Raw genomic sequence first — 26,755 nt, 5'->3', positions numbered from 1 at the left:
TTTTTATATCGTTTTTTGTATTTTATTTTTGCTTATTTCCGATGAAATATATGGGAGCTGTAAAATATTTAAAAATTAATAAATTTATTTAATTAGTTATTTGTAAAGAATATGTTTGATTTCCTTCAAGACACTTCTTTTCCTCCACATTGAAACTACTCATTAATGAAAATCTTCTAAATAAGTTTAATTAATAGGGAGAGTTTGAGAAAAGAATTAATTAAATTCAAATACCAGTAAATTGAAATCTTATATTTATCAGTTAGCTCAACTCATATGCTCATCTACTAATTCTTATATTTAGAATGGAAGGATACTTTCTATTAAGGAGATTGTATAATACTTTTCATTCTTTAATATATGACCTGATTAACTAACTTAAATAGATTAAAGATGTTACTTGAATTAGTTATATGATATATTTTTTCTAAAACACCCTAATTATTTTTTTAATTTCTTCCATCCATCATCTCTTACTTGTTTTTTTAATTCTTCCATCCATCCATCTCTTACTTGATTATTATTGAAAGAGTATTAATAGGGTCAATTTGAAAAAAAAAAAGAAACATATGAAATAAATATTATATAAGGATACTATTAATTTCAAATTAAGTTCTACGATAAGGATCACGGAGAAATATAATATTGTTTTTATTTTGGCAAGAGAAAGGTCACGTGGTAGGATGGCGGGGGAGGCACTTGTGCCCCATGAGGCCCTCAAAAACCCCATGCGCTGTCTTTACATGGGGCCTCTCCATTACCCACATATATAAACTTTTGTTTTAATTCTGTCTTTTGCCTTATGGCTATTTGAAAAAAAGAAAAAGAAAAAAAAAAAAGCTCAATGTTAATTATTTAGTGAGGCCTTTGCGGAATTTGTGGATGTTTGTGGTTTGGTTTACACGTATGTTGAAGTGATTCCTATATATCTTTACCATTATCAAAACCCTCTGGACCACTCTATCTTTCTTAGCTATGGAGCTTTTATATGTTAAATAAAATAAAAGGTGAAAAAAGGCGGTAAAAATAAAATAATGGAGGGCGTAGTCCTAATAATAATCCTCCCATGCAGCGACACATTTAATGGCATGCATGTTTGGGAGATCAAGAATAAAGAAGGCCCACCAATTGAGAGGATTAATTGTTAACCTCAGTATTTTGGCTTTAAGCAAATTTAATTTACTCATATCAGAACTATTAAAATAATCTCTCATGTGAAAAGATATCCACTAAACGAAACTTCCAATAATTTCAAACAGATATAGGTTTGTTCTTACCAAAAGAAAAAAAGATATAGTTTTTGTTTGTTTATCACTTTATGATGTTAGCCTCCTTTACAATTATAATTAAATAATACTCCATTTAGTTCTTAATATAAGACCTAATTATTGAGTTGATTTTGATCCTAAATATAAGACATGTCTCTCATATTTATCAATTTTTTCTAAATTATCCTATGGACACTCCCTCAACCATGATCAAATAGAAGAGGGAGGGAGGATATTAAAAAAGATTATTATAGTGTTTTAGGAAAAAAATGTCATATTTTTATAATTAACTAACTTACCTAACTTTCTTAATCTAATCAAATTAGTTAAATAGGTCTTATATTAATGATCGAAGTAGTATTACCTCTAGTACTTATTTTTACTTAATTAATTTGGATAAATTAAAGTGGGGATAAATTAATTAGGCTAGCTCATTTACAATTACAGTTAGACTATATGGTTTCTAACTTGGGATAAATTAATTAGGCTAGCTCATTTACAATTACAGTTAGACTATATGGTTTCTAACTTCAACAAATTTTCCTTTTAAACTCTCTCATCACAAGCCGAAAAATGATTATTATTTATTGTCAACTCTCAGCTATTTAATTCATTCCTGTTGTTCTTCGATATATAGGCCTCTTTCTGTCTCCAGGGAAGCTATTGGCGTGCGTTGTGTATTAAAAATTTCAAAAATGTTTATATACATGGCCTGAATGAAGTCATAAGATATATGTGTATTCACAAGAAAATTTATTCATTCATGTTTTAAAAATAATTCATTTATCTTTCTGTCCAAAATATTTGAGTTTCACAACGGAATATATTAAAAATTTCTGTGCCTCCGAATAAAACAATGTTAATAAAGACCATAGCTATTATTAAATAACAAAAACAGAAAATATAATAACCTTGTACATATTATTTTGTTTAACAATGAAAAAAAAAGTGAAAACACTTTGCAAAGATACTACAACAGGAGCACAGGAGGAGGAAGAAGTAAGTAAAGTAAACGACAAATTTAGAGGGAATATTATTATTATTATTAATATATATATATAATATATATATATAGTAGAGTTAGTTAAAAAAAAGAAAAAGAAAAAAGGAAGGCAACAGAGAAAAGGGTCCCTACATAAAATAACTTTTGGAAAAGGCATGAGATAGAGCATGATGAGGAGCACTAGGCTCACTGATTTTTGGCATGAATCCTTTTTCACTTTATTGTCCAAAAAATTTTCCAAAGTTACTGTATGCATCAAATTTTACTCCCACTCGACAACCACCATCACCAAAAACAAAACAGCCAAAAAGTGAGAAAAAGAAAGAAAGTAGTTGGCTCATACTTGTGGGGGAAAATGATGAATCACACAGACAGACAGACAAGAGAATATAAGACTCTGTTTGTGTTTGTGTTTGTGGGAATATTTTATAAGAATGTTACTTGTGGGAAGAGAAGATGTCACAGGTTTGGAACATGAGATCGATAGGGTTGGGAAATGTGTGTGTGGGTAAGAGTGATGTCTGCTTTTTACACAAGGAGGAATGTTGTTATTGGCTTCTTCTTCTTTTTTTTTTTAATTCTTGATGGGGTCTTTCTTTTCTTATTCTAACTCCCAACTCTTCTTTATTGTAGACATGGAAAAGATAAATTCACTAGTAGTGGAGAAAAGCTCATCCGCTTTTTTACTATTGTAATGCGTAAGTTTTTGCTGCTTCCTTTTTTTTTTAAAAAAAGGATTCCCACTGCTATGTCACTTGCCATTGTTGGGCTTGGAGTCCAACATGCTTCTTCAAAACTTGCTTCAAATTTCTGCCATATGTTTGTCATTCTTCCCTGCTTCATCAGTCACACTTCTTACCGTTATTCAGCTTTTTTTTTTCCTTTTTTAAAAATAATATAGCTATTTATATTACACTCCCTTCTGTTGTAAATATAAGAATTAAAGCAAAACTTCAATTCACTCTAACTTCTAAATTATAATTGGCACTAACGTGGGCATTCCTCCCTACATGAATTCGAACATTAGTTTGTCACGTTATAAGAAATTAGTTTATTCTGCTAGACCTAATCCTGTTGTTGATTTCCTGAAAAATTAATAAAGCAGAACAACCACATAGACCATTGTTGTAACTATCTAAACTGATGACCAAATTAAAACTTCCAACAAGTTAACGGATGAAAGATAATAATTGTTATTCAGGTCAACTTCCTAGTTTTTTCTTTCTTTTTTGAGTTTTGGGATCGAGAAGGACGCTTCATTATTCAGACTGTCCACTCTTCATGTGGAGGGTTCACATGGTGCTTCTGCTTCATTTGTTGGCTTTGTACTATTCATGGGTTTGCGGAAATTGTGGATGCTTGCAGTTTGGCATACATATTAAAGAGATTCCTACATAGAGTTATAGACTCCAACAATATGATTTCCACAGCCTTTAGCTCCAGGACCACCCCATTTGGAAATCGAGCCACAATGTTTTTTTCTGGCTCTTGCTTTGTTCCTTGATTGATTTCCAGACGCGTCATCCTACAGTTCTAGTTCATATGCATGTAAATACAGTACTTCTTTCATTTCTAAATTAGTTGGGGGTTTATTTTTATTTTAAATATAAGACCATTTGCATAATTCTTCTTTCTGGTATTGTTTCTGAAACCACATATTTCTTGGTAACAATTCGGAATACAGCGGAGTGCTTTCTGCAGAAAGAATATTTGTGAAGGTTAAAACAAACGTAATTCACTGAATCATTTTCGTATATTTCATTCCCTTACAGAATCATTTATTACAATTGGGTTGACACTTCAAGGAATGTTTAATTACTCCACCTGTGCCAACGTGAAGAGGAAGACAATGGTGTTTTTAAATTGAAAACCATGAATATAGCTGGGTTGACTCTTTTAAAACGACTTTGTTTTGATTAAAAACCGTGAATCTTAAGAGTTTATCCTCCGTTTAAATTGGTTCTTTTGCAGTCGATGAAGTCAATTATTTAGCAAATTTATATACAAAAATAAAATACTCTCCAAGGACAACATTACTCATTCACACATGCAAATGAAACTAATTTTATTGGTTAATTTTTTCTTATAGTTGCCTCAATTTTTTGAGCCATGCCCCTAATCAATGCTCTGCTTTCTTTCTGTCATAATCTTGGATATTTTACGCTTTAATTTGGGCCAGTTTTTTTTTTTATGGATCTTATATTGAGAACAAAAGTGTATTATTAGGAACATTTGAAAAATATTACTCCTATAGTTCTAAAGACAAGAATTAGTTGGAAAGTTAGTTTTGTATCTAAATGGAAGACCTCCCTCTATTTTATCTTTCAAATTTATCATTTTCACAAATTAATTTATCTAACTGATAAACTGGTATAATGTACTTACACAGATATTTTAAGAAAATTACGTCAAATTTGTTTAAAATTAACTAATTTATTTAGCTTTTTTAATCACGAAACTAGATCTTGCAGTAAGAATTAAAGAAGTAATTACTTCTTAAAATTTAAAATTATAATTTTATGTATAAAAACACTTTATTTTTTCAGATTTCATTATATTCTATCTCCACTCTTTAATATAAAAGCGAGTTACGGGGGTCGGATGGATTTTATCGTTTAAGCCATTCATCTGCAATATCTAAACCCAATTCCATTTCTTATCCACAAACCTTCAGATTTTCTCGCAATTGAATTCAGCCTCTGAAGAACTCACCAAACGGCTCCTTTCAACGAGCCTCGCCACACTCTCGTCCCTCAATTTCTCCACTCATCACCATCTCATCGAAGAAGAAGCTTCCACTTAGACACGTTCATGAACAAGATTCACGGGTTGTAGTATTGCAATCTACGACACTGCCTTTAGCCTATTCTCTCTCTTCCCCCGCCACTTCTAATTTGGTGCACATTTCTTATTTGGGTGGTTCATATGAAATTTGATTAGTTTACATTTTAGTCTTATATTTGTACTTTTCATATTAAAATATTGTTTATTTAGTAAGTTGATGTTTTAAAACCTAAATAAAAACTATAACGGTTTATACGAGATATGATTCACATGGCGCTTCATTTGTTAGCTTCCTTAACTGCTGAAAATACTAGTTGAGACAATAATTTAAGAGTCCATAATCCAACTGTGGTTCTAAGCTTTCAATCATGATTAGGGGTGTTTCGGTTCCAACCCAAACCATAGTTTGGGAAAAAATCTCCCAAACACTTATAAAAAACCAAAACCATGGTTTTGGGAAAAGTAAAAAAATTTTTGCTTTTGGAAAAAAAAGGGAGAGTATGAGAGCCTATAGGATATGTATCTTGTTGTTTTTTTATAAACATATTTTTTATAATATATTTAATCTTATATCTTATAAATATATATACATATAATTAATTATTAATTATATTATCTTATGTATTATTAATTATGTTAATAAAAAAATATATTAACAATTTTATTCCTTCAAATTAAAATATATCATAAATATATTTTTCTATAAGTATCATATTAACTTATGCCTTTTTTAGTAATTTGTACATGTAAAAAGTGCTTCTGGTAACAACTATCCAAACACTCTCACTTCTCAGAATCACTTTTTTACAAAATCTATTCTCAAAAAATCTATTCTCCCCAGAATCTATTCTCTAGAAGCTATTCTTCAAACCATAATTTGGTTACATCCAAACACCCTAAAAGGGCTAGCAAATGTCATTTTTAGTTTTGAAATTTGGATCTTTTCGATTTGGGTTTCTGAAATTGAGATTGGGTTTCTGAATATATAAGTAATATTTAAATAAAAGATATTGATTCAAGAAATAAAACTCATGTACAAATCACACACAAACCGTGCTTAACAATGGTTTTTTTTTTGGGGGGGGGGTAAAAGCAATCCGAAAAATGGGTCCAGATTCCTCCACCGTACCAATTTGGGTAGTCCACGTGGAGGTTTTAGATGATTCTATTCACGCCTTTGCAGATATTTTGGATGCTTGCCGTTTGCTATACGTAATTAAAACCTGTTTATGTTAATTAAGGGATTAGTACGACAAGTTAAATTAATTATTTGTAATAAATAGGTATTGTTTTTTCTAAAATATCCTTACTAATCAAGTTTATTGGCTAGGACTACCATTATTAGAGGGACTATCTTAGAAAAAATACATAAATAAAAAGATAAGTGAATTGGGTTCTTATAATTAGGACTAAAAAAAATTAAACAAGGTCGTATATTAAGGATCGGAAGTATTAATTCTTCAAATTTCAAATCATAAGTTTTAGTCCTTTAAAGGGCAAAATGATTTAAAATTTTATTGAGTTATAAAGATTAATATTTTAAATAAAAAGAAACTTAAACAACCAAAATTATAATTTAAATTTGAGGGATCAACAAATTATACTTAATTTTAATTATAAGATTTTATTTATAAATTATAAATAAGATCTTACAATTAATATTAAAAATAGAATGGAATTATGCACTCGTACAGTTACCACAGTCTTTAGCACTAGGACCACTTTGTCTTTACCTTTACTTTTTATTCGGTATTCAGTAATAGGAACCTGAAATTACGGCGTCATTCGCTTCCAACAGCTGGAAAATTGAGCCACAATGTTTTTTCGTGCTGTTACTTTTACTTCCAAAGGTTATATATAATTTTTTTAATACTTTGTCTCAACTGATTTGCTATAACCAGTTTTGTTTTGATGTCAGAAGCTGATATTAGGTTAAATGTAACTGATAATTTTAAATATAGATATAAATATATTTGAATGAATTATTTCAGGGAACATAATCTTGTAGTGAAATATTTTATTTAAAAACACCCCCTCCTAGATCTACGGTTCATAAATATTATCAGAATATTGCCCAACACCGCCAGGTGGCTTCTTTAATACGCCTGAGTGATCGGCTGGTGAAATATAGAGTTGATGATCATTTTGACCTCTTCCGCCCCTCCTACGCTATAAATACCCCGTTTAGCCTTTCTCATTCTCAAATTCAATACTACTTGAGTTCTTCCTGTGAGCTCTCAGGATATATATACACATATCTTGTCCTGATAGTTTTCTGTTAGCTTCCTTACAGGTAGGTCTTCGCAAGTCGGGTTCTTCCGGCGCTTTAGGGTTCCGTCTGTATCGAAGATGGGTTGATCACCGAGACCATCTCTATGGTAATGAGCAGAGAATATGAGACAACCCCTTATCAATAGTCCCTCCACGGCAGAGAGAGAAGGTGGTGGTGCTCATGGGAGCCGCCGGAGCCGGAAAGTCGAGGCTCTCCATCGATCTCCCCACCCATTTTCCTGCACAAATCATGAACTCCGACAAAATGCAAGGCTTTGACGGAGTCACCGACAAGATCTCACCAAGCAAGACCGACGAGGGTTTCCTCACCATGAGTTGGATCAGTACTTTCGAAACGCAATTGGGATTATCGTAAGACACCTCTATCTCTCTGAAATGCCTCGCTCCCCTTTTTGCTTGCTCACTTACATGTAACCCTTTTGTGATTTTCAGTAGTCGCTGCGGCTGCTAAAACTGAAACAGTGATGGTCCATGAAATCTAGCTATTATCCTTCCGAGATCACCACTGCTAGGCTTCTTTCGATCTCTTCTCGGTCAGGGTCAGTTTCACTTTTAGTTTTAATCCTCGAATTCTTTTTCTTCCTCGGATTTGGATCACTGTTCTCGCAAGTCACTGTTTCCAATTCCAACCCTAGCTGGATTTCTGTGCTTTGATCAGGGATTGCGGACATGGAGCTTCACTTCCTGCAACTCAAGTTCTACTCTGTCGGGGTTTATTTCGATCCGTGACAAGGCTTTACCCAGCCATCGAGACAATTATGTCTCGCCGACACCTTCCGATCATCGTACGTCGGAGGGATCCAACTCGTATTTTGAGATCTAGGTAATATTCTGAATCTTCCTGGCCCGATTGCTTTCTTGCCAGTTTTTACATGTTTTATTTTCTTCATTTCATTCACCGATTCTTCCCTTAGCCTCGGCTTGATTCCTTCATCCCTAATAAATGATTCGATTTGAAAATGGATCATACTGATCCAACTCATCAGGAACTCCGGTAGCTTTTCTAATCCCTCGGGAATAGTCTCCCTTTGGACTGAAAAATGGTCTCACTTCATCTACCATTCCACTCTTCAACATTTGATCGACCCGTTTGGCCAAGAAGTGATCGAGCACGGGCATTAACGCGTCTACGGAAAGGGCAGACTGTGAAATGAGATGGGGCCGGGCTCTCTGTTCAATTCCTAACAAATGGTGAGGAGCCACTCGTCGGTCCTCCTTGGTGATCTTATCGGTGACTATGTCAAAGCCTTCGTATACTTGCATTTTGTCGGAGTTGATGGTTTGTGCAAGAAAAAGGGTGGCGAGGTCGATGGATAGCCTGGACTTTCCGGCCCCGGCGGCTCCCATGACCACACCACCACGTTCTCTTCTGCTGCCGTGGAAGGACTATTGATCAGGGGCTGTCTCAAGATCTCTGCTCATTACCATAGAGATGGTCACGGTGATCAACCTATCTTCGACGGAGATGGAACTCTAAAGCGCCAGGCAAAACCCGACTACCGAAGACCTAAAGCGCCAGGCAAACCCGACTACCGAAGACCTGTAAGGAAGCTAATACAAAACTATCATGACAAAATATGTGTATACATATACATATATATATAATATATCCTAAGACTTCACACGAAGAACTGAAGTAGTATTGAATTTGAGAACGAGAAGAGGCTAGATGATGGAGGGTTTTTAGCCGTAGGAAGGACGGAAGAGATCAAAATAATCAGCCGGCGGTGCTGTATCCAAGGTCAATCCCACTCTCTTCTGGAATGAAAACACTGAGATATGTACTTGAATCAGAAACCAGAAGCACAAAATTTGTTTCAATGCAGATCAATCACCAAATTGAAAACCCCACAGCTTGTATTTTCTTACGAGACGAATGAATAGAAACATGAGCGTTTTTGAGACTGAGTAATATGCAATCTTCACGATCTCGAAACCTTACATTTCTTTCTGCAGATGCATATCACACGACAACAGAAGAATAGCAATGCACCCAGATGAATGGAAAACCCTAAAGTAACAATACTTTCACCTCCCACGAGATGTTCCCCGCCTTTGCTCAAACTCGATCCCCTGTGCGAACGCGGCTTTAAATTAAAAATCACTAGTGGCTAGGATTAAGTATAAGAATTAGCTGCCAGTATTTAATTAGTTTGCTCTTTCAAAATGCAATCTTCACGATCTCGAAACCTTACATTTCTTTCTGCAGATGCATATCACACGACAACAGAAGAATAGCAATGCACCCAGATGAATGGAAAACCCTAAAGTAACAATACTTTCACCTCCCACGAGATGTTCCCCGCCTTTGCTCAAACTCGATCCCCTGTGCGAACGCGGCTTTAAATTAAAAATCACTAGTGGCTAGGATTAAGTATAAGAATTAGCTGCCAGTATTTAATTAGTTTGCTCTTTCAAAACGATGAATTCATTTTAAATTTTTAATTATCTAAATGTCGTGTCGGTGACAATTGAATAAATTGAACAGCTGGGATGAGAACTTTATTTGTTTGGGTGCCAAGGGTATGGCATGTCTAATATATTGGCACATCAAGATGCAATATCAAATATAAATAATTTGATGACCACTATTTAAAAGAAATTAAAAGCAACCAATGCTAACCAACAGGCTATATTATAGTTAAATTTCAGGATAATTCATTATTATTGTGCCTAATTAAACACGGACATAAATTGAAATGCAACCTCCTCACCTCAATATTCAAACACACCACTTTTCAAAACTGTTTATGATTAAGAACGGAGGATCGGGGGAGGATATATCTATCCAATGACCAAGAACTCAAACGCTGAATCCAATGGCCTTTTTTAATAGGGCAGGCGTCCTAGTTAACTTTGTGGTCAACTTTGATATGCTTGGTTACGTATTTAATCATAATGAGATATTACTATATTAGCCTTCAACTCCATGCAAAGCGGCATGTGCATGTGCATCGTATCCAAAGAGATTAGGAATAAGACGAATCGTTATTAACTAATAATCTCTATGGGAAAAGATATCCACCAAACGAACCTTCGAATAATTTAGAACGGGTGAGAGTTCTCCCATTCGAATACTTTACAATTCATACCCATCCACAGGTGCATAGGTTTTGTTCGTTTATAACTTGTCAGATTATAGCCTCATTTGTAATTTCAATTAAATTATAATTTCTAAATTTATAACATGCATGCATGGTGGTGTCAAAGCAGCATGTCCCACATTGCTTGGAAGCAAGAATCAAAGTGCTTATATGATAACATGCAAATGCAACGAGATAAGCGAATCAAGATGAAGGGTGGCCTTGTGCCCGAGTAACGTGTGAGTTTTACAGCAAGGAAAGTGAAAGCAACAAAAGAAGTGGGTCGGCTCACGGTTGGGCCGCAGGATGGCACCGCCCGACAGACAAGAGAATATAAGAAGACCGTGTGTGCATGTGGGGTTGAGAGAGAATATTGAGAGAATGCTTTGTGCGAACAGGTGGCACATTTGGACATGAGTTGGCAAGCGCGTAGTGTGGGCAAGGGGGGAAAAAATCTTTATGCAGAAAATGGCACAGCCCACGAGGACGAAAGCTTGATTTACTTCTGGAAAAAAATCTTTATGGGTTCTTTTCCTGTTCTAACCGTAGACATGGAAAAATAAATGCACTTAAGGTTACCAATAGGGACTGTGTATAACAGAAAAGTTCAGTCACCCGTAATACGGTGAACCAAGTTTGTTATAGGAGGATGCCTAATGCACAAGTTTTTTTTTTTTTTTTCCCAATAAGCATTCCAACTGTTGTGTCACTTCCCATTGTTGGGCTCCTTCAAACTTGCTTCAAATTTCTGCTGTATCCTATATGCTTCCCAATCTTGCTTGCCTCAGTCGCGCTTCTTACTGTTATTCCGCTTTTTCTTCTTCGATAATATACCCAATTATATTATTGAGAAATGACAAATAAAAACCCCTCAAATATATAAAATTAAGATTTGAAACTCTTAATTTAAAAAATAACAAATAAAGACCCAGTCTCATATTGTAAATATAAAATCTTGATGAATGTCTAAAATACCCTTCAGCCAATGACAAGTTAACTATGGAAATGACAAGTTCACTTTAGTGAATCACAATTTTAATGAATCAAATCACAACTTAGCTGAGGGACATTTCAGGTATTTCACACCAAAATTTCATATTTATAATATGAGATTGAGTCTTTATTTGCTATTTTTCAAATTAAGGGTTTCAAATTATAATTTCACATATTGAGAGGTCTTTATTTGCTATTTTTCCTATATTATATTCTCTTATAAAAATAGGAGCTACACGCGTGATTTAGTTTCCTGCTCTTTAATATGAAATCTACTTAACTAATTAACTAATAGTTTGGCTAGATTAAATAAACAAGTTAAATTAGTTATTTGTTTGCATTTTGTATTTTTCTAAAATACCCTTTTAAATTATTTACATTTGAACTGCTACTTGATATAAACTTTTTTAACATGTATAATTAATAGGAATAGTTTGAAACAAAAATGATAATATGAAAGATAAAATAGATTAAAATTTTATATTTGAAACCAAACCCAACCTCTAATTAGCTCTGTTATATTAGAGATAGGAGGTAGTATTTTGGTCATAAATATAAACATGAATCAACTTTATTTTTTGAATTTATAATTTTTTTTCCAAAGCATTCTTAGTGATTTCACACGTTAAAAGTTTTTTTTAATAATAATTTTTTAATACACATGATTGAAAAAGATATTTTAAACCAACATATATTTACAGATAATTAACTAATTAATTTTTTTAATATCTAAAATTCATTTATCCATATTTTATGTTAAGGATTAGGAGTAATATATGACAAAAGAAAAATATATATGTTTAAGCACGCATAAAACATTAAAACATACTAGACACCAATTTACAAGAAAGTTAACAAAGAGGAGCACAACAATCACATAGATCACTGTTGTCTCTCCCTAAACTATACTAATGACCAAATTAAAACCTCCAACAAGCTAAGCGATAAAAACATACTACCTCTATTTTTTAATGCAAGAACTAGTTAGGGACTAATTGGCAGTAAACAAAAGTAACTTATTTTTAATCTGACTTTTAACAAAGTTAAATTAGGTAAAGTTAAATTAGAAAATGTGATTTATGTTTGAATTGTCTTTTATAAAAGTTAGCTTGTAAAATAAAAAAGTTGTTTAGAATATAGTTGGATAAGTAAATTTAGTTTGTAGAATGATCAAAGTAAGTATGATTTTTATTAAATAATGAAAAACAATTAAAAAATGAATTTAAAAATATGATAATTTTAAATAATTACAATTGGAAGAAGTTATATTTAATGAATAAAATATATTTAAATTAGAAATTATAGTAATGTAAAATTTTTGGACTAAATAATACTACATCTGGTCCTTAATATAATACCTCTCATTTGACTTTAGTGTATTTTTTGTCCTAATTATAAGATCCCATCTACTTTGTCTCTTATATTATACAATTTTTTCCAATATAGTCCTTTTAATAATGGTAGTTCTATCCAATACACTTTATTAGCAAGGATATTTTCACATATTTATTACAAATAACCAACTTAACTTATTTTCTTAATCTCCTCAAACTAGTCAACTAGTTCTTATAATTAGGACCGGACGTAGTATTACATAATTAATTAGATGATAATATTAAAAATTAAAAAAATTATAAAATGAAAATATAAATAACTACACAATTTATGCAAATATAAAATGAAAGATAATTATAAAAATTATGTTAAAAATTATTTGCATTTAAAAAAAATTAAAAATAAATAACTAAAAAGTGATAGGAAAGTACAAGGAATATACAGATAAAAGTATGAGAACAATATAAATATAAAGGAAAAAATATCTTTTAATTTCAAAAAATTATTTGCGTATAAATGATAAGTAAGTTTTAAATGCTTTTGCAATCATGTTTAAAAAAGTAGCTTTTAGTCTATAAAAGTTACTCTAAACAGCTCTCAAATTTGTAAATTGACTTATCAAACATATACGTTACTTTCTGGCTCTTAAACACCCTGCAAATAGACAATTAATTAGTTCAAAAAAAATTAAGTAACTTACTAAATTTCTTTAAACTATTTATATTTATCATTCTTTTCAAATTAATTTTTCTTATTTATAAATTGATATATAGTCTAATGATCTATGTAAGTATTTTAAAAAGATCATGTAATAAATACTATAGTTAAGGTAATTTAATTTTCATTAATCTTCTCAAATTATTCAAATGAATCTTATATGAAGAACTAAAGGTGATATTATTGTTATTCAGCTTAAAGGTAAAGTCCCTAGCTCTTTAATTTCTGGGATCGAGAAGGAAGCTTCGTTCATCAGACTGCCCACTCTTGATGTGGAGGGTTTATATAAGATAATCACATGGTGCTTCTGCTTCATTTTGTTGGCTTTGTGCTATTCATGGCTTTGCGGAAATTGTGGATGCTTGTGGTTTGGCATACATATTGAAGAGATATTCCTATCTAGAATCGTAGACTCCAACAACTTCCATAGCCTCCAGCATCAGGACCACTCTATTTGGAAATCGAGCCATATAATTAGGGCCTATTTTAATTCTAAATATAAGATTATTTGCATAATTTCTTCGGTATTGTTTCTCAAACCATACATTTCTTCGTAACAACTCAGAATAGCAGAGTGCTTTCTGCAGAATGAATATTTGTGAAGGTTAAAACAAAAGTAATCACTGAATCATTTTCCAATCTCACAAAAGAGGTTTGAAATTATTAAATCACAGACTTTAATAAGAAATTTAATAATTTCAAATTTATTTTTATGATATTCTCCCTCTTTCATTTCCTCAATCATCTACAACCTTCTCAGAACAGGTACGTGGTCAGAGAATAAAATGGGAAAAAAAATAATACTACCTTTGGTTTAATTATAAGAGTTAGTTGACTAATTCGAGAAGATTAAGAAAATAAGTTAATGTTGTCTTTCCTAAAATATCCTTAGTAATCAAGTGTGTTGGTTAAAACTATAACCATTAGAATGACTATCTTAAAAAATATATATAAATATGAGAGATAAAATAAATTAGAATCTTATATTTAAAATTAAAATAAAATTAAATAAGATATTATATTAATCAAGTATTAACATAAGAGGTGAACAATTATTTTACAGGATAATGATCACATGATGGAGTGCAGACTAGTCCTTTAACCTTTTTGACCAGCAGACCACTCCTTTAACCTGAAGTTGCAGGGAACTCTGGTTTTGATGCTTCATCAAATACTGCCACATCAACATTTTTCACCTCGAATGTTGACACATCAACATGAACAATAGGATGCACCCAAATCAATGAAAAATCATTTTTTCCCGTCATGTCCTGTAACTGACTCAAGAGAATGGGGCCAGGCAACACACAGGGACAGAGGCCCAATTCTACATTTTTCTAAGTTTTATGGAATCAGAGTCATGTTGTTTCTGTGCCAGAAAAAAAAAAAAAAAGGAAAAGAGCTATGCTAGTTCAAAAAAGTTGACTCTATTGAATGTATTGAGTTTGGAACTTTCAATATAAAGGGTCCAATATTATCGATTTGAGTTATACTACCTCCATACCTTAATATAATACCTAGTTAATTAATTTGAACACATTAAAAAAACCAGTTAGTTATTATCTGTAATAAATATGTGTTATCTTTTCTAAAATATCTTGCTAATTAAGTGCATTGGTTAGAACTACCATTATTATAAGGACTACCTTGAAAAAAAATAAGAGAGATAAATAGATTAGAGTCTTATATTTAGAATCAAAATAAAAGTCAAACAAACTTTTATATTAAGAACCGGAGATATTACCTAGTGATCATTTATGCCATTGCTACATGCCCCTAATCAATGCTCTGTTTTTTTTAACACTAATATCAAATGTTTTACACTTTAATGTGGGCTAACTTTTTCATATATTTATTAGGAACATTGGAAAAAAAAATACTCCACCGATTGCAAATGTTGGATTAATTAGGGAGTTAGTTTTGTTCTTAAGTATAAGAATTTAATTAATTTTATCTCTCATATTTATTATTTTTTACAAATTAATTCATATAACTCAATAAATAGATATACTACCTCCAATCCTTAATATAAAAATTTATTTGACTTTCAATTTGATTTTAAATATAAAACTCCAGTCCACTTTATCTTTTATATTTATGTATTTTTTTAAAGTGTTCCTTGAAGTAGTTGTATATGTTAAATGTTCTATCAAATAGTAATTCTGACTAATATATATGATTAGCAAGGATATTTTAGGAAAGAAATACCTATTTATTATAATAATTTATTAATCTCTTCAAATTACTCAATTAAATCTTATATTAAGGACTAAAAGTAATATAATCCAATATTGTATGGACGTATTTTATGAAAATCATGTCAAATTTGTATCCAACTTTGTTTTATACTATCTTTAATATAAAAACTAATTTTGGGGGTTGAATTTGATTACAAATATAAAACTTCAATTCATTGTCTCCCGAATTTATAATATTTTTTCTCAAAATATCTTCTTTTATTGTAAGGAGTTCTCACTAAGGAATAATAATTCCAAAATACACGGTTGAATATGATAATTTAAGAAAGTTATCACATATTTGGCATAGATAAATAATTTAACTAATTTTCTTGATATTTTTAAATTAGTTATCTTAGTCTTATATTAAATATAGAAAGTAATAATTAAGAAGGGAGGATAATATCAAATGATATATGAAGAACGGAAATTGATAGCCTAGTTTTACAAGGGAAGCGTGTTGACGTAGCCTTTTTCTTTTTCTTTTTTTTCCTGTTTTAACCAGCATGTGTTTACGTAGCTAATTTGGGGTGAACTTTGACATCCTCACTTACGTATGTAATGTGATATTAGCCTTTAACTCCACGCAAAGCCGCCTCAAGCGTGCACCAAACCCAGCCCCTTCAATTTGACCCCAAAAAAAAAAAAAAAGCCACCCCTTCAGCGTTTCATCAGTCAAACGGTTTTACGCATATGCTGTAATTATCTCTCTTTTTTGTTGCCAACACTTTGAACTTTGAATTGACCATTAATATATTTATATACACTCTATCTTTTTTTCTTTTTGGCCAACCAATATATACACATTCACCGCATCTTTATTTTTCTCCCAACACTTTGGATGGACGGCTTTTCTATATATTATTATTATGTGTTTACTATGCAAATTATAATTAAGTATAGAATCATCAGCAACTTGAGCTATAAATTGAATTATTATTACATATAAATGCACGCAAGTTTTCAATAACTATTAAGTTAATATCGATCTCTTTCTTTCCCTGTTTACCGAACCCTTTACAATGGAAGGGATTCATTAAGTTAGATAAACAGAAATTATGATATGCTCTGTCCTGTATATACTTTTTTTTTTTTTTTGCTAAATCATAGGTATTCTCCTTTGAAGGTAATCTTATTCGAGATATTATCAGGCATTAAATGTGATCACCTTTCTAGTAGGGATTCGAGCTTTGATTCGTCATGTTGTGAAGAACTAGTCCCTTCCGCTAGACCCAATTCCGTTAGTTGTCCTATATATATACTTGTATTGTTCTTGTGATTGTATAGAAAATCGTAGCTTTTCTATCTACCCCAAAAGAAAACAAACCAAGAAAGCTAACATTAATTAATAACGAGCAACGAAAAGTATATAGATTCATTTTGCCAATAATAAATTGTTTTTAAAAAACCTATCTGGAAAGAATAGGAATGAGACGAATCTACGGAATGGTCAACGGTCAACTACGTCTCCCAGCAGTAACCGTTATAAGAGGGCGCCAATTCAAAGCGGCCCTTCTTTGAGAGAGCCATTCGTCTTCAATATCTAAACCCATCAACTTCATTTCTTAACCACAAGCCTTCAGATTTTCTCCCAGTTCAATTCAGCCTCTGAAGAACCCGTCAATGGCTCCTTCCAACGAGTCTCGCCACTCTCTCGTCCCTCAATTTCTCTACTCATCACCGTCATCATCGAAGAGGCTCTTCCACTTGGATAGTTTCATGAACAAGAATCACGGTTGTCACCGACGACGTCGTCCTGTGTAGCTCGAATTCATCATCATCCGTCCCGCCGCCGCCGGGAAGGAGTTTTGTGATCCCGTCGCCCAACGAGAAGATCGAGTTGTTTTCTCCCGGCTTACTTCGCCGCATGTGGAGTCGGAGGGTTGCTGTGTACTGGTCCTACCCACATGGCCGTCACTCCTCTCGATGTTGTGAAGTGTAACATGCAGGCATGCTCTGATTCCTCTGTTTCTATCTTGTGTCCAATTTATGCAATGCCCGTACGTATCATACTAGATACGGTTTAAGAAGCATAACACCTTGAATCTAAACATTATTATATGTAGTACACAATCTTGTGGCGTCTGTTACACGTTGTGTCAATATCAACTATTTTGGTTTTGATTCAAATGGTTTTTGGTTAAGAGTTTGAATTGAATCCTGAAATTCCATTTGATACTTGATTTTACATTTTAAGGAATTATGATTGTGGTTCTTGTTAACGAGCATCCATCCTCCACCAACCATCTATATTTTACCAATTTTAGGATCATTCTCATAGTGCAAAGCTGTGTATGTGTGTGTGTATGTATATGTATGTATAGTACACTTCTTGTTTCTAAATATAAGTCACTTGTAGGGGTAATTAATTATCTTTTTTCAACATAATGGGAGCAAGTGTGAAAAAATTTATCATTTTAATGCATTTTTTGGTATGCAAGAATGGAATCCAAGTGACTTGTATATAGGAACAGAAGGGCATGTGCATATAAGATCTCTGGTTTTCTACCCAAAACCTTTATTGTGTGGTAGATAGGCCTATATTCATGCCGGGAAATATGTCTGCATCTTCTGATAACTTTCTCTAGTCATTAAGCAAAACATTATATATATATATATATATATTGATAAACCTTGTTATTTTTAGATCGATCCAGGAAAGTATAAAAGCATCATGTCAGGATTCGGTGTTGTTACGCGGGAGCAGGGTATCAAGGGTCTTTTAAGGGTTGGGCGCCAACTTTGGTGGGTTACAGTGCTCAGGGAGCTTGCAAGTATGGATTTTATGAGTTCTTCAAGAAGTACTACTCAGACATTGCTGGCCCTGAGTATGCAGCCAAGTACAAAACATTGATATACCTTGCGGGTTCAGCTTCAGCAGAGGTCATTGCCGATGTTGCCCTTTGTCCCATGGAAGCTGTCAAAGTTCGCGTACAGACTCAGCCTAGCTTTGCTCGTGGCTTAGCAGATGGTCTCCCCAAGATTGTCAGAGCTGAAGGTGCTCTTGGGTATGGTGATATTTCATCTCATTTGCCTCTATCACTTTACATTGAGTAGGATGAGGAACAAAAGTTAGTTGTTGAGATGTGAGAACTAAATACTATCAATGTGGAACCTAGTATTCCATTCTATCAGGTCTTTATATTTGAATCTCAGTTTGATCCAATTTTCAATGTGTAGGTTGTACAAGGGACTTGTTCCTTTATGGGGGCGTCAGATTCCATGTAAGTTGGGTTTCTTCCGTCTTTGTTAGACTGTATGGCTCTCATCTTCTTGCTTCCCTAGTGTTTGTACTTAGGCTTTTCATTGATTATTGCTTTCAGATACGATGATGAAATTTTCTACTTTTGAGAATATTGTGGAGATGACGTACAAACATATCATCCCTACCCCTAAAGAGCAGTGCAGCACTGCTGTGCAACTTGGAGTGAGTTATGCAGGAGGGTATTTGGCCGGCATTTTTTCAAGAAGTACTACTCAGACATTGCTGGCCCTGAGTATGCAGCCAAGTACAAAACATTGATATACCTTGCTGGTTCAGCTTCAGCAGAGGTCATTGCCGATGTTGCCCTTTGTCCCATGGAAGCTGTCAAAGTTCGCGTACAGACTCAGCCTAGCTTTGCTCGTGGCTTAGCAGATGGTCTCCCCAAGATTGTCAGAGCTGAAGGTGCTCTTGGGTATGGTGATATTTCATCTCATTTGCCTCTATCACTTTACATTGAGTAGGATGAGGAACAAAAGTTAGTTGTTGAGATGTGAGAACTAAATACTATCAATGTGGAACCTAGTATTCCATTCTATCAGGTCTTTATATTTGAATCTCAGTTTGATCCAATTTTCAATGTGTAGGTTGTACAAGGGACTTGTTCCTTTATGGGGGCGTCAGATTCCATGTAAGTTGGGTTTCTTCCGTCTTTGTTAGACTGTATGGCTCTCATCTTCTTGCTTCCCTAGTGTTTGTACTTAGGCTTTTCATTGATTATTGCTTTCAGATACGATGATGAAATTTTCTACTTTTGAGAATATTGTGGAGATGACGTACAAACATATCATCCCTACCCCTAAGAGCAGTGCAGCACTGCTGTGCAACTTGGAGTGAGTTATGCAGGAGGGTATTTGGGCGGCATTTTCTGTGCACTCGTCTCTCACCCTGCTGATAACCTCGTTTCTTCTCCTCAACAATGCCAAAGGAGCCACTGTTGGTGATGTAAGTCCAAAATTACTCTATAGCGAAAGTTGTTATGTAGATTAGATTTGATTGGTTGGAGAGTTTGTAGATAAAAACAGAGCAGGACTGAGTTACATTGTTGATAATGATGATTGCTGTGACTGAGAATTTTAATTGGTGGATTTTGCAGGCTGTGAAGAACATGGGGCTGTGGGGTCTCTTCACTCGAGGCCTTCCTCTTCGTATAGTTATGATTGGAACGCTAACAGGAGCACAATGGGGAATCTATGATTCTTTCAAAGTGTTTGTGGGACTGTAAGTAGCTTCTCCTCTGCCTTCCTTGTTTTGCCCAGTGGAATGGAGACTCTCTCAATTCCCCCCCCCCCCAATAGCTTCTCGTTAAAAATTTATTAGTCAGAATAACTTTCCGCTATGTTTTTTTTTTCTTTTCTTTTCTTTTTTCCTTAAAATATCTGTTTTATATGCTTATAAATATTATTTAGTACTTGTTTTATCTTTTTTTTAAAATGAAAATCATTAAAATTAATGTTATTTATATTTTATTTTATTAATTCCGTGAAGTCAATAATTATGCTGCAGAGTTTCTATAGCATTTTATCCGTCTCATAATATGACTTGGCTGTTTGTTCTTTCAGGCCTACTACTGGCGGAGCTCCCCCTCCGGCTGCCACAGGGGTTGCTAATGCATGAAAATCTGAAGCAGAGACTGCAAACTTCCTCTGCATTCACAAAACATAATATTAGTTATTACAGATATAGGGAACCTTTTGAGTGGCCAGTGAACTGATTTAGCTTGTCATTCCTTTGAATGAAAATAATAATTATCAATTTTTTGTATTGCTTTTTTGCCAATTCATTGTATATTTTATCTCAAGATAATAAATATTATTTTTGCATACAATACAATAATAACCACCTTTTCTCATTGAATGGAATTGGCCATGTCTATACGCGCACACAGAGTACCAAGGCAAACAAAATGTAAATCTATTTCCACATTTTTTTGGCCAAAATCATCGATCATTCACTAAATTAAAGTAATTCAGGAATTTTTTTTAACACTTTTTCTGGTAATAAGATGACTAGACCCATTTGGACGTCTGCTATTTAATTTACAATTTGATTTAGCAAAGTACAAGTCGGAAAAGCAGTCTCTTAAAGCATTTATTTTAGGCCTTAACACCAGCCTAACTTCAGTGAGCCCACAGATCCAACTAATAAATTTTTATTATTTTTTGAAAGTAAAATTTACAATAACATGCATGAATACATTGTAGTTGTAGGACATAAAATAGAAATTAAATTGATGTTAACAAGAGTATACCACAAAACATATTAATGAATGCGTTACTTTTTAAAGTTTAACCTCCCCCCCAAAAGAAAAACAACACCGAAAGAAAATGACCTTTTAGCCTACGTTGACTCCGTGGTATTGCATATGGCAGGGCAGTGAAGTGCCCTTGCTTCATCACTGGTTGCGTGATTAAACGTAAAAATTACTTGAAACGCCGGAATTAGACCATGAGATGGTAATTTCTTCAGGAATCCAATAGCTCTTAAATGGTAAAATCAAACCTTTCACCATAATTCCATTCCAAATTGATCTGATTTGCTTGATAGAATGGCATCCTGCATCATTCTTCTCACAAAATTTCTAAAGGAAACTTCAAATTAGCCTTGACGTACTCATTTATGACTGTTGATCAATTAGGCGTAAAGGGTATACAGTATCAAATACAATCCTCGCAAAAACATGCCGTATTTCCCGCAGGTCGCCAGAAGCTAAGGACTCGTAATTAATTTTTCTGCCACGCTTTGACACAAATCTCTTTGCAGCATCAACTATTGTCACACAGTCAAAGATGCTGCGAGCTTTGAGGTAGACTCCTAACGGGATGAACACCTGAGAAATTTACACAGATAAGAGTACGAACCAAGTGTCATTCAAAAGGCATATATCGATAATATTAACAGGGAAAACCCTGACTAATTAGTTTGTTATAATTAAATATCCAGTTGATTTGGAAATTTGTGGCACTTGTCAAAATCATCAAACCAAAAAATACAACATGAATTGATACTCAAAGCATTAACCACAAAATTCCTACCAGCCAATCGCTTTGGTTTATCACTCAGTGCTTTATGTAAAGCTAGGATACAGACCCTGAAAGCAAAGATCCATGATATATCTTGCTCAATGGACCCAACTTACATATCAATCCCATGGGACCCAGAGAACCAGAATAGAAGCAAAATAATGTTCAGAAACTATTTCCTATGACTGACCCAGGGAGAATCATAAATTTAATTTATGCCTTCAAACATATGCTGTCCTATAGAATAATTATATTTGGCTGCACTTATGATGCAAACAAATGATTTGTCTCAATTTCTCCTGGAAAATCAGAGACTTTCCAAAACATATGGCTAACTAGGTAAACAAGAAAAGGCAATGGCATTGTGTAGGATATATCTTACCATAAGCTACTATGACATGGACGATCAGGCGCCAAGAGTGTATCCAAATTGGACAGGAATGACTGCAGATAAAATTCCAAAAGACACGATTAAATTACACCCAACCACTTAAAAAATATTTTCATACTAAAATACCTGATGAGCCATAACCAAATTAGGAAAAAAGAAAAAAATCCTCAGGCATCCCACCCAAGGCTGACAAATATGTGTGTATATATGATGGAGTGTGTGTGTGTGTGTGGGTGGGTGGGTGGGTGGGTGTGAGCGTGTTTATGGAGAGGAGGGCAGATCGGCTAATTTGGAGAAAAGTGTACTGTGAGGAGCGTTCTGGCCTCTTGAACACTAGAGTCACTGCCTTGATTATGCTTTGTACTATTTCAGTGTAAACAGTACGTGACTGATTGCTGCATGTAATCGGGACTTGGGTTTTGGTTGGAATCAGTACCTGACCTGTGAAACTGATTTAGTGCATTTTGGTCTTTATCAATATCAAACCGACTATTTTCCCTGTGTCTGTTGTTGTTGTTGTTAGTTTACACTCTAGGAAAGATTTGCAGTTTCATATCAAAATCAGAAAGAAAAGTAGGAAAGATCTCATTACACTGATGCTTCTCAGTCTGGGATTCTTAAATTGTTGATTAGTAAATACAGCACAACACTTACTAAACATTGCATATTGCAGTTTTAGTCATAATAGCAGCATATTCAAGAATGCAAAAGCGGAAGAAATGCATTTTATGGATTTGCGACTTAAAATTTATACTCAATGCACAAATTGGGAGGAAATGATATCAACAAATACACACGTTTTCCTTTGGAGTTCTCCTTTTTTTTTGGGGGGGGTGTTGTGGGGGAGATGGGTTTGATGATTCTTTTATGCCCTTTCACCTAAGAAAACATGTCAGTCTATAAAGTCTAAACTTCAGAAAGGTATACCAAAAGCATATTCGTTCCTGCCTTCCCGTCTACGAAATCGATGGCGAACAAAATAAGCAGCCTGCAAGGGAAACCTAAATTAATCAAACAGACTAGACTGACAGATAAAATTAAAAATGAAGCATATCTAGAAGTGCATCATGTACCTGAAAGGGAAAGGAGATATCAAGAAGTCCAAATTTCCATAGTAACCTTAAAGAAGCTTCAGCAGAACCCATAAGCTAACATATAATTTATTTCCATCACAAGCCTACCCTAAACAATGTAAAATATGAAACAGCTCAGGCAAAATATTCACATGCATGGTAATAATAAGGGAGAAAAGTACTTTATATACCTTATCAAGTCTTAAAACTGAGTAAGAAAGATTTTTTACAAAATGAGCTGTTCCTTGGAAAGGCCAAAGCCTAAGCGGCCTGCAATTCTAATTCCTCGTAGAATACGAGCTGCAAAAAATGCAGTAAAATTTCCTTGTAGCTAAGGCAATTCTTATGCAAAAAGGTGATAGTGAAGTGAATTATAATTTTTAATGCAACATCAATTAATCAATGAAAACTCACCACAATCCTCCTGAAAAGAGGCATTTGCAGGGAATTACAGTTCGCACCTATTCATGCAGAAAGTTAGTTTAGGAAGTTCCTGATAGACAGTAACAAAAAAAAATATAAGAAAACGCAGCTGATAAGAGATACATATGCACACTTAGCTTTTTAATATCTTCCATTCCTCCCAGGTAATCATATACAATTTTTTGTAAGGATCAAACATCAACCTGGAAGAGCATAAAGTTAATTAGCAGTATAGCAGCACAACTATAAATAGTAAATTCTAGATATAGATCACAAAGTAGACAATTGCAGTGCTAAAGAAACTAGATTTTCCATTTTAAATTGCAAGCACCCAACGAACCCATTAATCGTAAAATCTCGCTGTAAACAATTCCTCCATCGAAGGTAATCCTTCTTATCACAGCCAGAGGGGTCCTTTAATGTCATGGTAAGCATCCACACCAACTTGCGTCTAGCAGTATTAAAACTTGAAACCTAATAAAAAGGGATGAAGAAATTATCATACCTACTCAAAAAACAGAGATGGAATCATGCTTGATACAATTGCTACAAAAGCCCTCAATGGGATAAATTCAAGCAATCACACAATCATTCTGTCCAAAGTTAAAAATTTAGAAACAATACCAACCTCAACAATGGTACCATCCACATGAACATGACATATAGGGAACCGTTTGCCAATCATCTCACACCATGAAAATGTTCTCATCACCTACACATTGAATCAAGATTCACCAAGCAATATCAAGACTTTAAAACATCAAGCAGTTTAGACTTTGTATAAACGAACTTTTATGCATGTTCCATGTTAAAAAAAACACATAAGCCGAAATAAACACTTGTGCTTGTACTTTTGACTGCTCTTAATTCAACTTAGCTATTTGTCCAAAGAGCCTCCCAATAAACTTTGATATCGATAATGAATTTGAAGACAACAAGAAAATATGAGATGAAGGCAACCTCTCTGAGCTCAGCTGAAGTTATAATATCAAAGTCCTTTGGTGTACGCTTTAGAACAAGATCCCGCACACAGCCTCCTACTAGGTATACATCATATCCTACACACAGAAGAAAAAAGGGTTTCTAGATTTTGCAGTAGCAGAACATTCACAATAAAAAAAGCAAATAAAACATAATCAACCAAAATAAAAGTGAAATTTTAATCACGTAACTATGCAAACATAAGTGTTGGCACTTAATTCTTTTATCTCAATAAAATCAAAACGTTGTCCATAATTTAATACAGTTTAATACTTTAATTAACATTTGAAGATCACTGCTAAGGATTGCTGATCTACACCAAAAAGCCCATCCCTCGAAAGCATAGAACCAGTAAGACTTATATCACAATGTACGAGATGAATTTGACCAGGGCAGTTATCAGTTACAATGGCCATTAGTTTATGGCGGTGGCCAGACTGAAACAACAATTCAGGCAAGAAGGTAGTTAGACGTCTAGTTCTTATTCTTCATACATTGATGTCAGTTTTGGTGAGACATTAGAAAATATATTCCGCAGAATCAGCTGTAATTTCAACTACTGCAATTAGGGATTTTCTGACTATGCGGCAATCTATGTGCAATGCAAATACCAGGCAAAGGTTTGGAAGAAATATTTGAAACCAATTCTTCATTTAAATCGCTCACTGCCGCAATTGGAAATGAAAAGTAATAAAAGAGTGTTACTTCATTCAAGTTCAAAAACAACTCTATCGATGATAGAAGTACCAACCCTTCTTAATATCTACAACAATGAGAAAGAGATTTAATAAAATTAGCCAAACTGAACCATTCATCAATTTTTCCCATTTTCTTATACAAACGGAGCTAAAGAAAAATGAACCAGTGACAGGCAGTATGTACCTTTTTTCTTCAGCCTATTAAGAACCTTTTTCGTGGGGCTTGTGATCATTGAAGTCTTTATTCCAAGCTCTTTGGAATCCAGTTTCTTCCACGTTGGGCCCTTCTTATTTCCTTCATCGATTTAATTCGACCAAGAGAAATGATTTAGCACTCAATATTATCAAAGTCGACAAACTGCATAAAATTCCAATACGCCATTTGGGTAAAAATAAAAGAAAATCATTCACCAACAATTCAGTCCATCACTTGCCTTCTTCAAGAACCGAAACCTTTGTTTCTTCTTTTACCCTTCCTCTGCCTCGACGGAAGGGGCATATCTCGGCACAACCTTGAAAACAAAGGAATAAACAAGTGGAAGAGCGAAATAGAGAAGGAAGAAGTATTCAGAGGACACAAAAGCGCGCGCATTTACCTTGCGAATGCATTGAAATGGAGGCGGACGTAGTTGTATATTGGGTTTGCACACAAATTTTAAGCTCGCAATCGCCATGGACGCGACCCAGGTCGCACATGCGCGGATAAGCTTCGCTACCAAACAGGACTTCCACACATCGTAGCTAGGCTAGCAGAGGAGGGTTTAGGGTTTAAGCATAAATAAGATTTTGCCGAAAACTTTAGCAACAAAATGTGTGTGTAAATATTCATCAACGAGAGGCACAAAAGAAGTGCTCCATGGGGTGTGGATACAAGTTCTGCGTTTCCTGACTGTCGTGGATTTTGCATTTAGATTATTATTTTTCACTGAAAAAATTATAAAGGGAAAAACTAACAACCCCCTAGTTTCTCCCAATTTTCAAAACAGTCCCTTTATACACAATTTGTTGTCCGTAAAAGTTAAAACCCCATAAAACGAATTTGCTTTCTTCCTAGCAGTTTTCATCCACATCAACTCAGACAGTGGAACCAGTGGAATTGATCTAATAAAAAGAGTTGGTCTCTAGCAGCACAACGAACAAGGCTAGAATTTCTCTTAGAATGGGTAATAATATTTATACTTAATAATATCGT

General features: G+C 33.9%; 1 protein-coding gene, 1 long non-coding RNA gene and 2 pseudogenes across 2 annotated transcripts; 2 read left to right on the top strand and 2 right to left on the bottom strand.

The window, feature by feature from the left end:
* Positions 1 to 8,283: 8,283 nt before the first annotated feature.
* On the bottom strand, positions 8,284 to 14,743 carry LOC114723225 (adenylate isopentenyltransferase 7, mitochondrial-like). Its single transcript, XM_028909391.1, has 3 exons — positions 14,608 to 14,743; positions 9,236 to 9,297; positions 8,284 to 8,733 (listed from the first exon to the last, which is right to left on the bottom strand). Exons 1-3 carry the CDS (start codon positions 14,741 to 14,743, stop codon positions 8,284 to 8,286), a joined length of 648 nt encoding a protein of 215 aa, XP_028765224.1.
* A 2,592-nt stretch (positions 14,744 to 17,335) lies between these two features.
* LOC114723223 (mitochondrial phosphate carrier protein 3, mitochondrial-like) lies at positions 17,336 to 20,738 on the top strand (annotated as a pseudogene).
* On the top strand, positions 19,183 to 19,775 carry LOC114723237 (uncharacterized). The gene is made up of 3 exons (XR_003738217.1): positions 19,183 to 19,389; positions 19,562 to 19,605; positions 19,705 to 19,775. It is a non-coding gene; the product is annotated as an uncharacterized LOC114723237 (long non-coding RNA).
* Positions 20,739 to 21,441: 703 nt separating the features above from the next.
* LOC114723222 (poly(A) polymerase I-like) lies at positions 21,442 to 26,259 on the bottom strand (annotated as a pseudogene).
* Positions 26,260 to 26,755: the final 496 nt, after the last annotated feature.

Source organism: Neltuma alba, unplaced genomic scaffold (genome assembly GCF_004799145.2).
Source record: "Neltuma alba isolate B1F8T4 unplaced genomic scaffold, ASM479914v2 tig00012126_pilon, whole genome shotgun sequence".
NCBI classification, from domain to species: Eukaryota; Viridiplantae; Streptophyta; class Magnoliopsida; order Fabales; family Fabaceae; genus Neltuma; species Neltuma alba.
The sequence above is the reverse complement of the archived record's forward strand: the minus strand, read 5'-3'. Positions and strand labels throughout refer to the sequence as shown.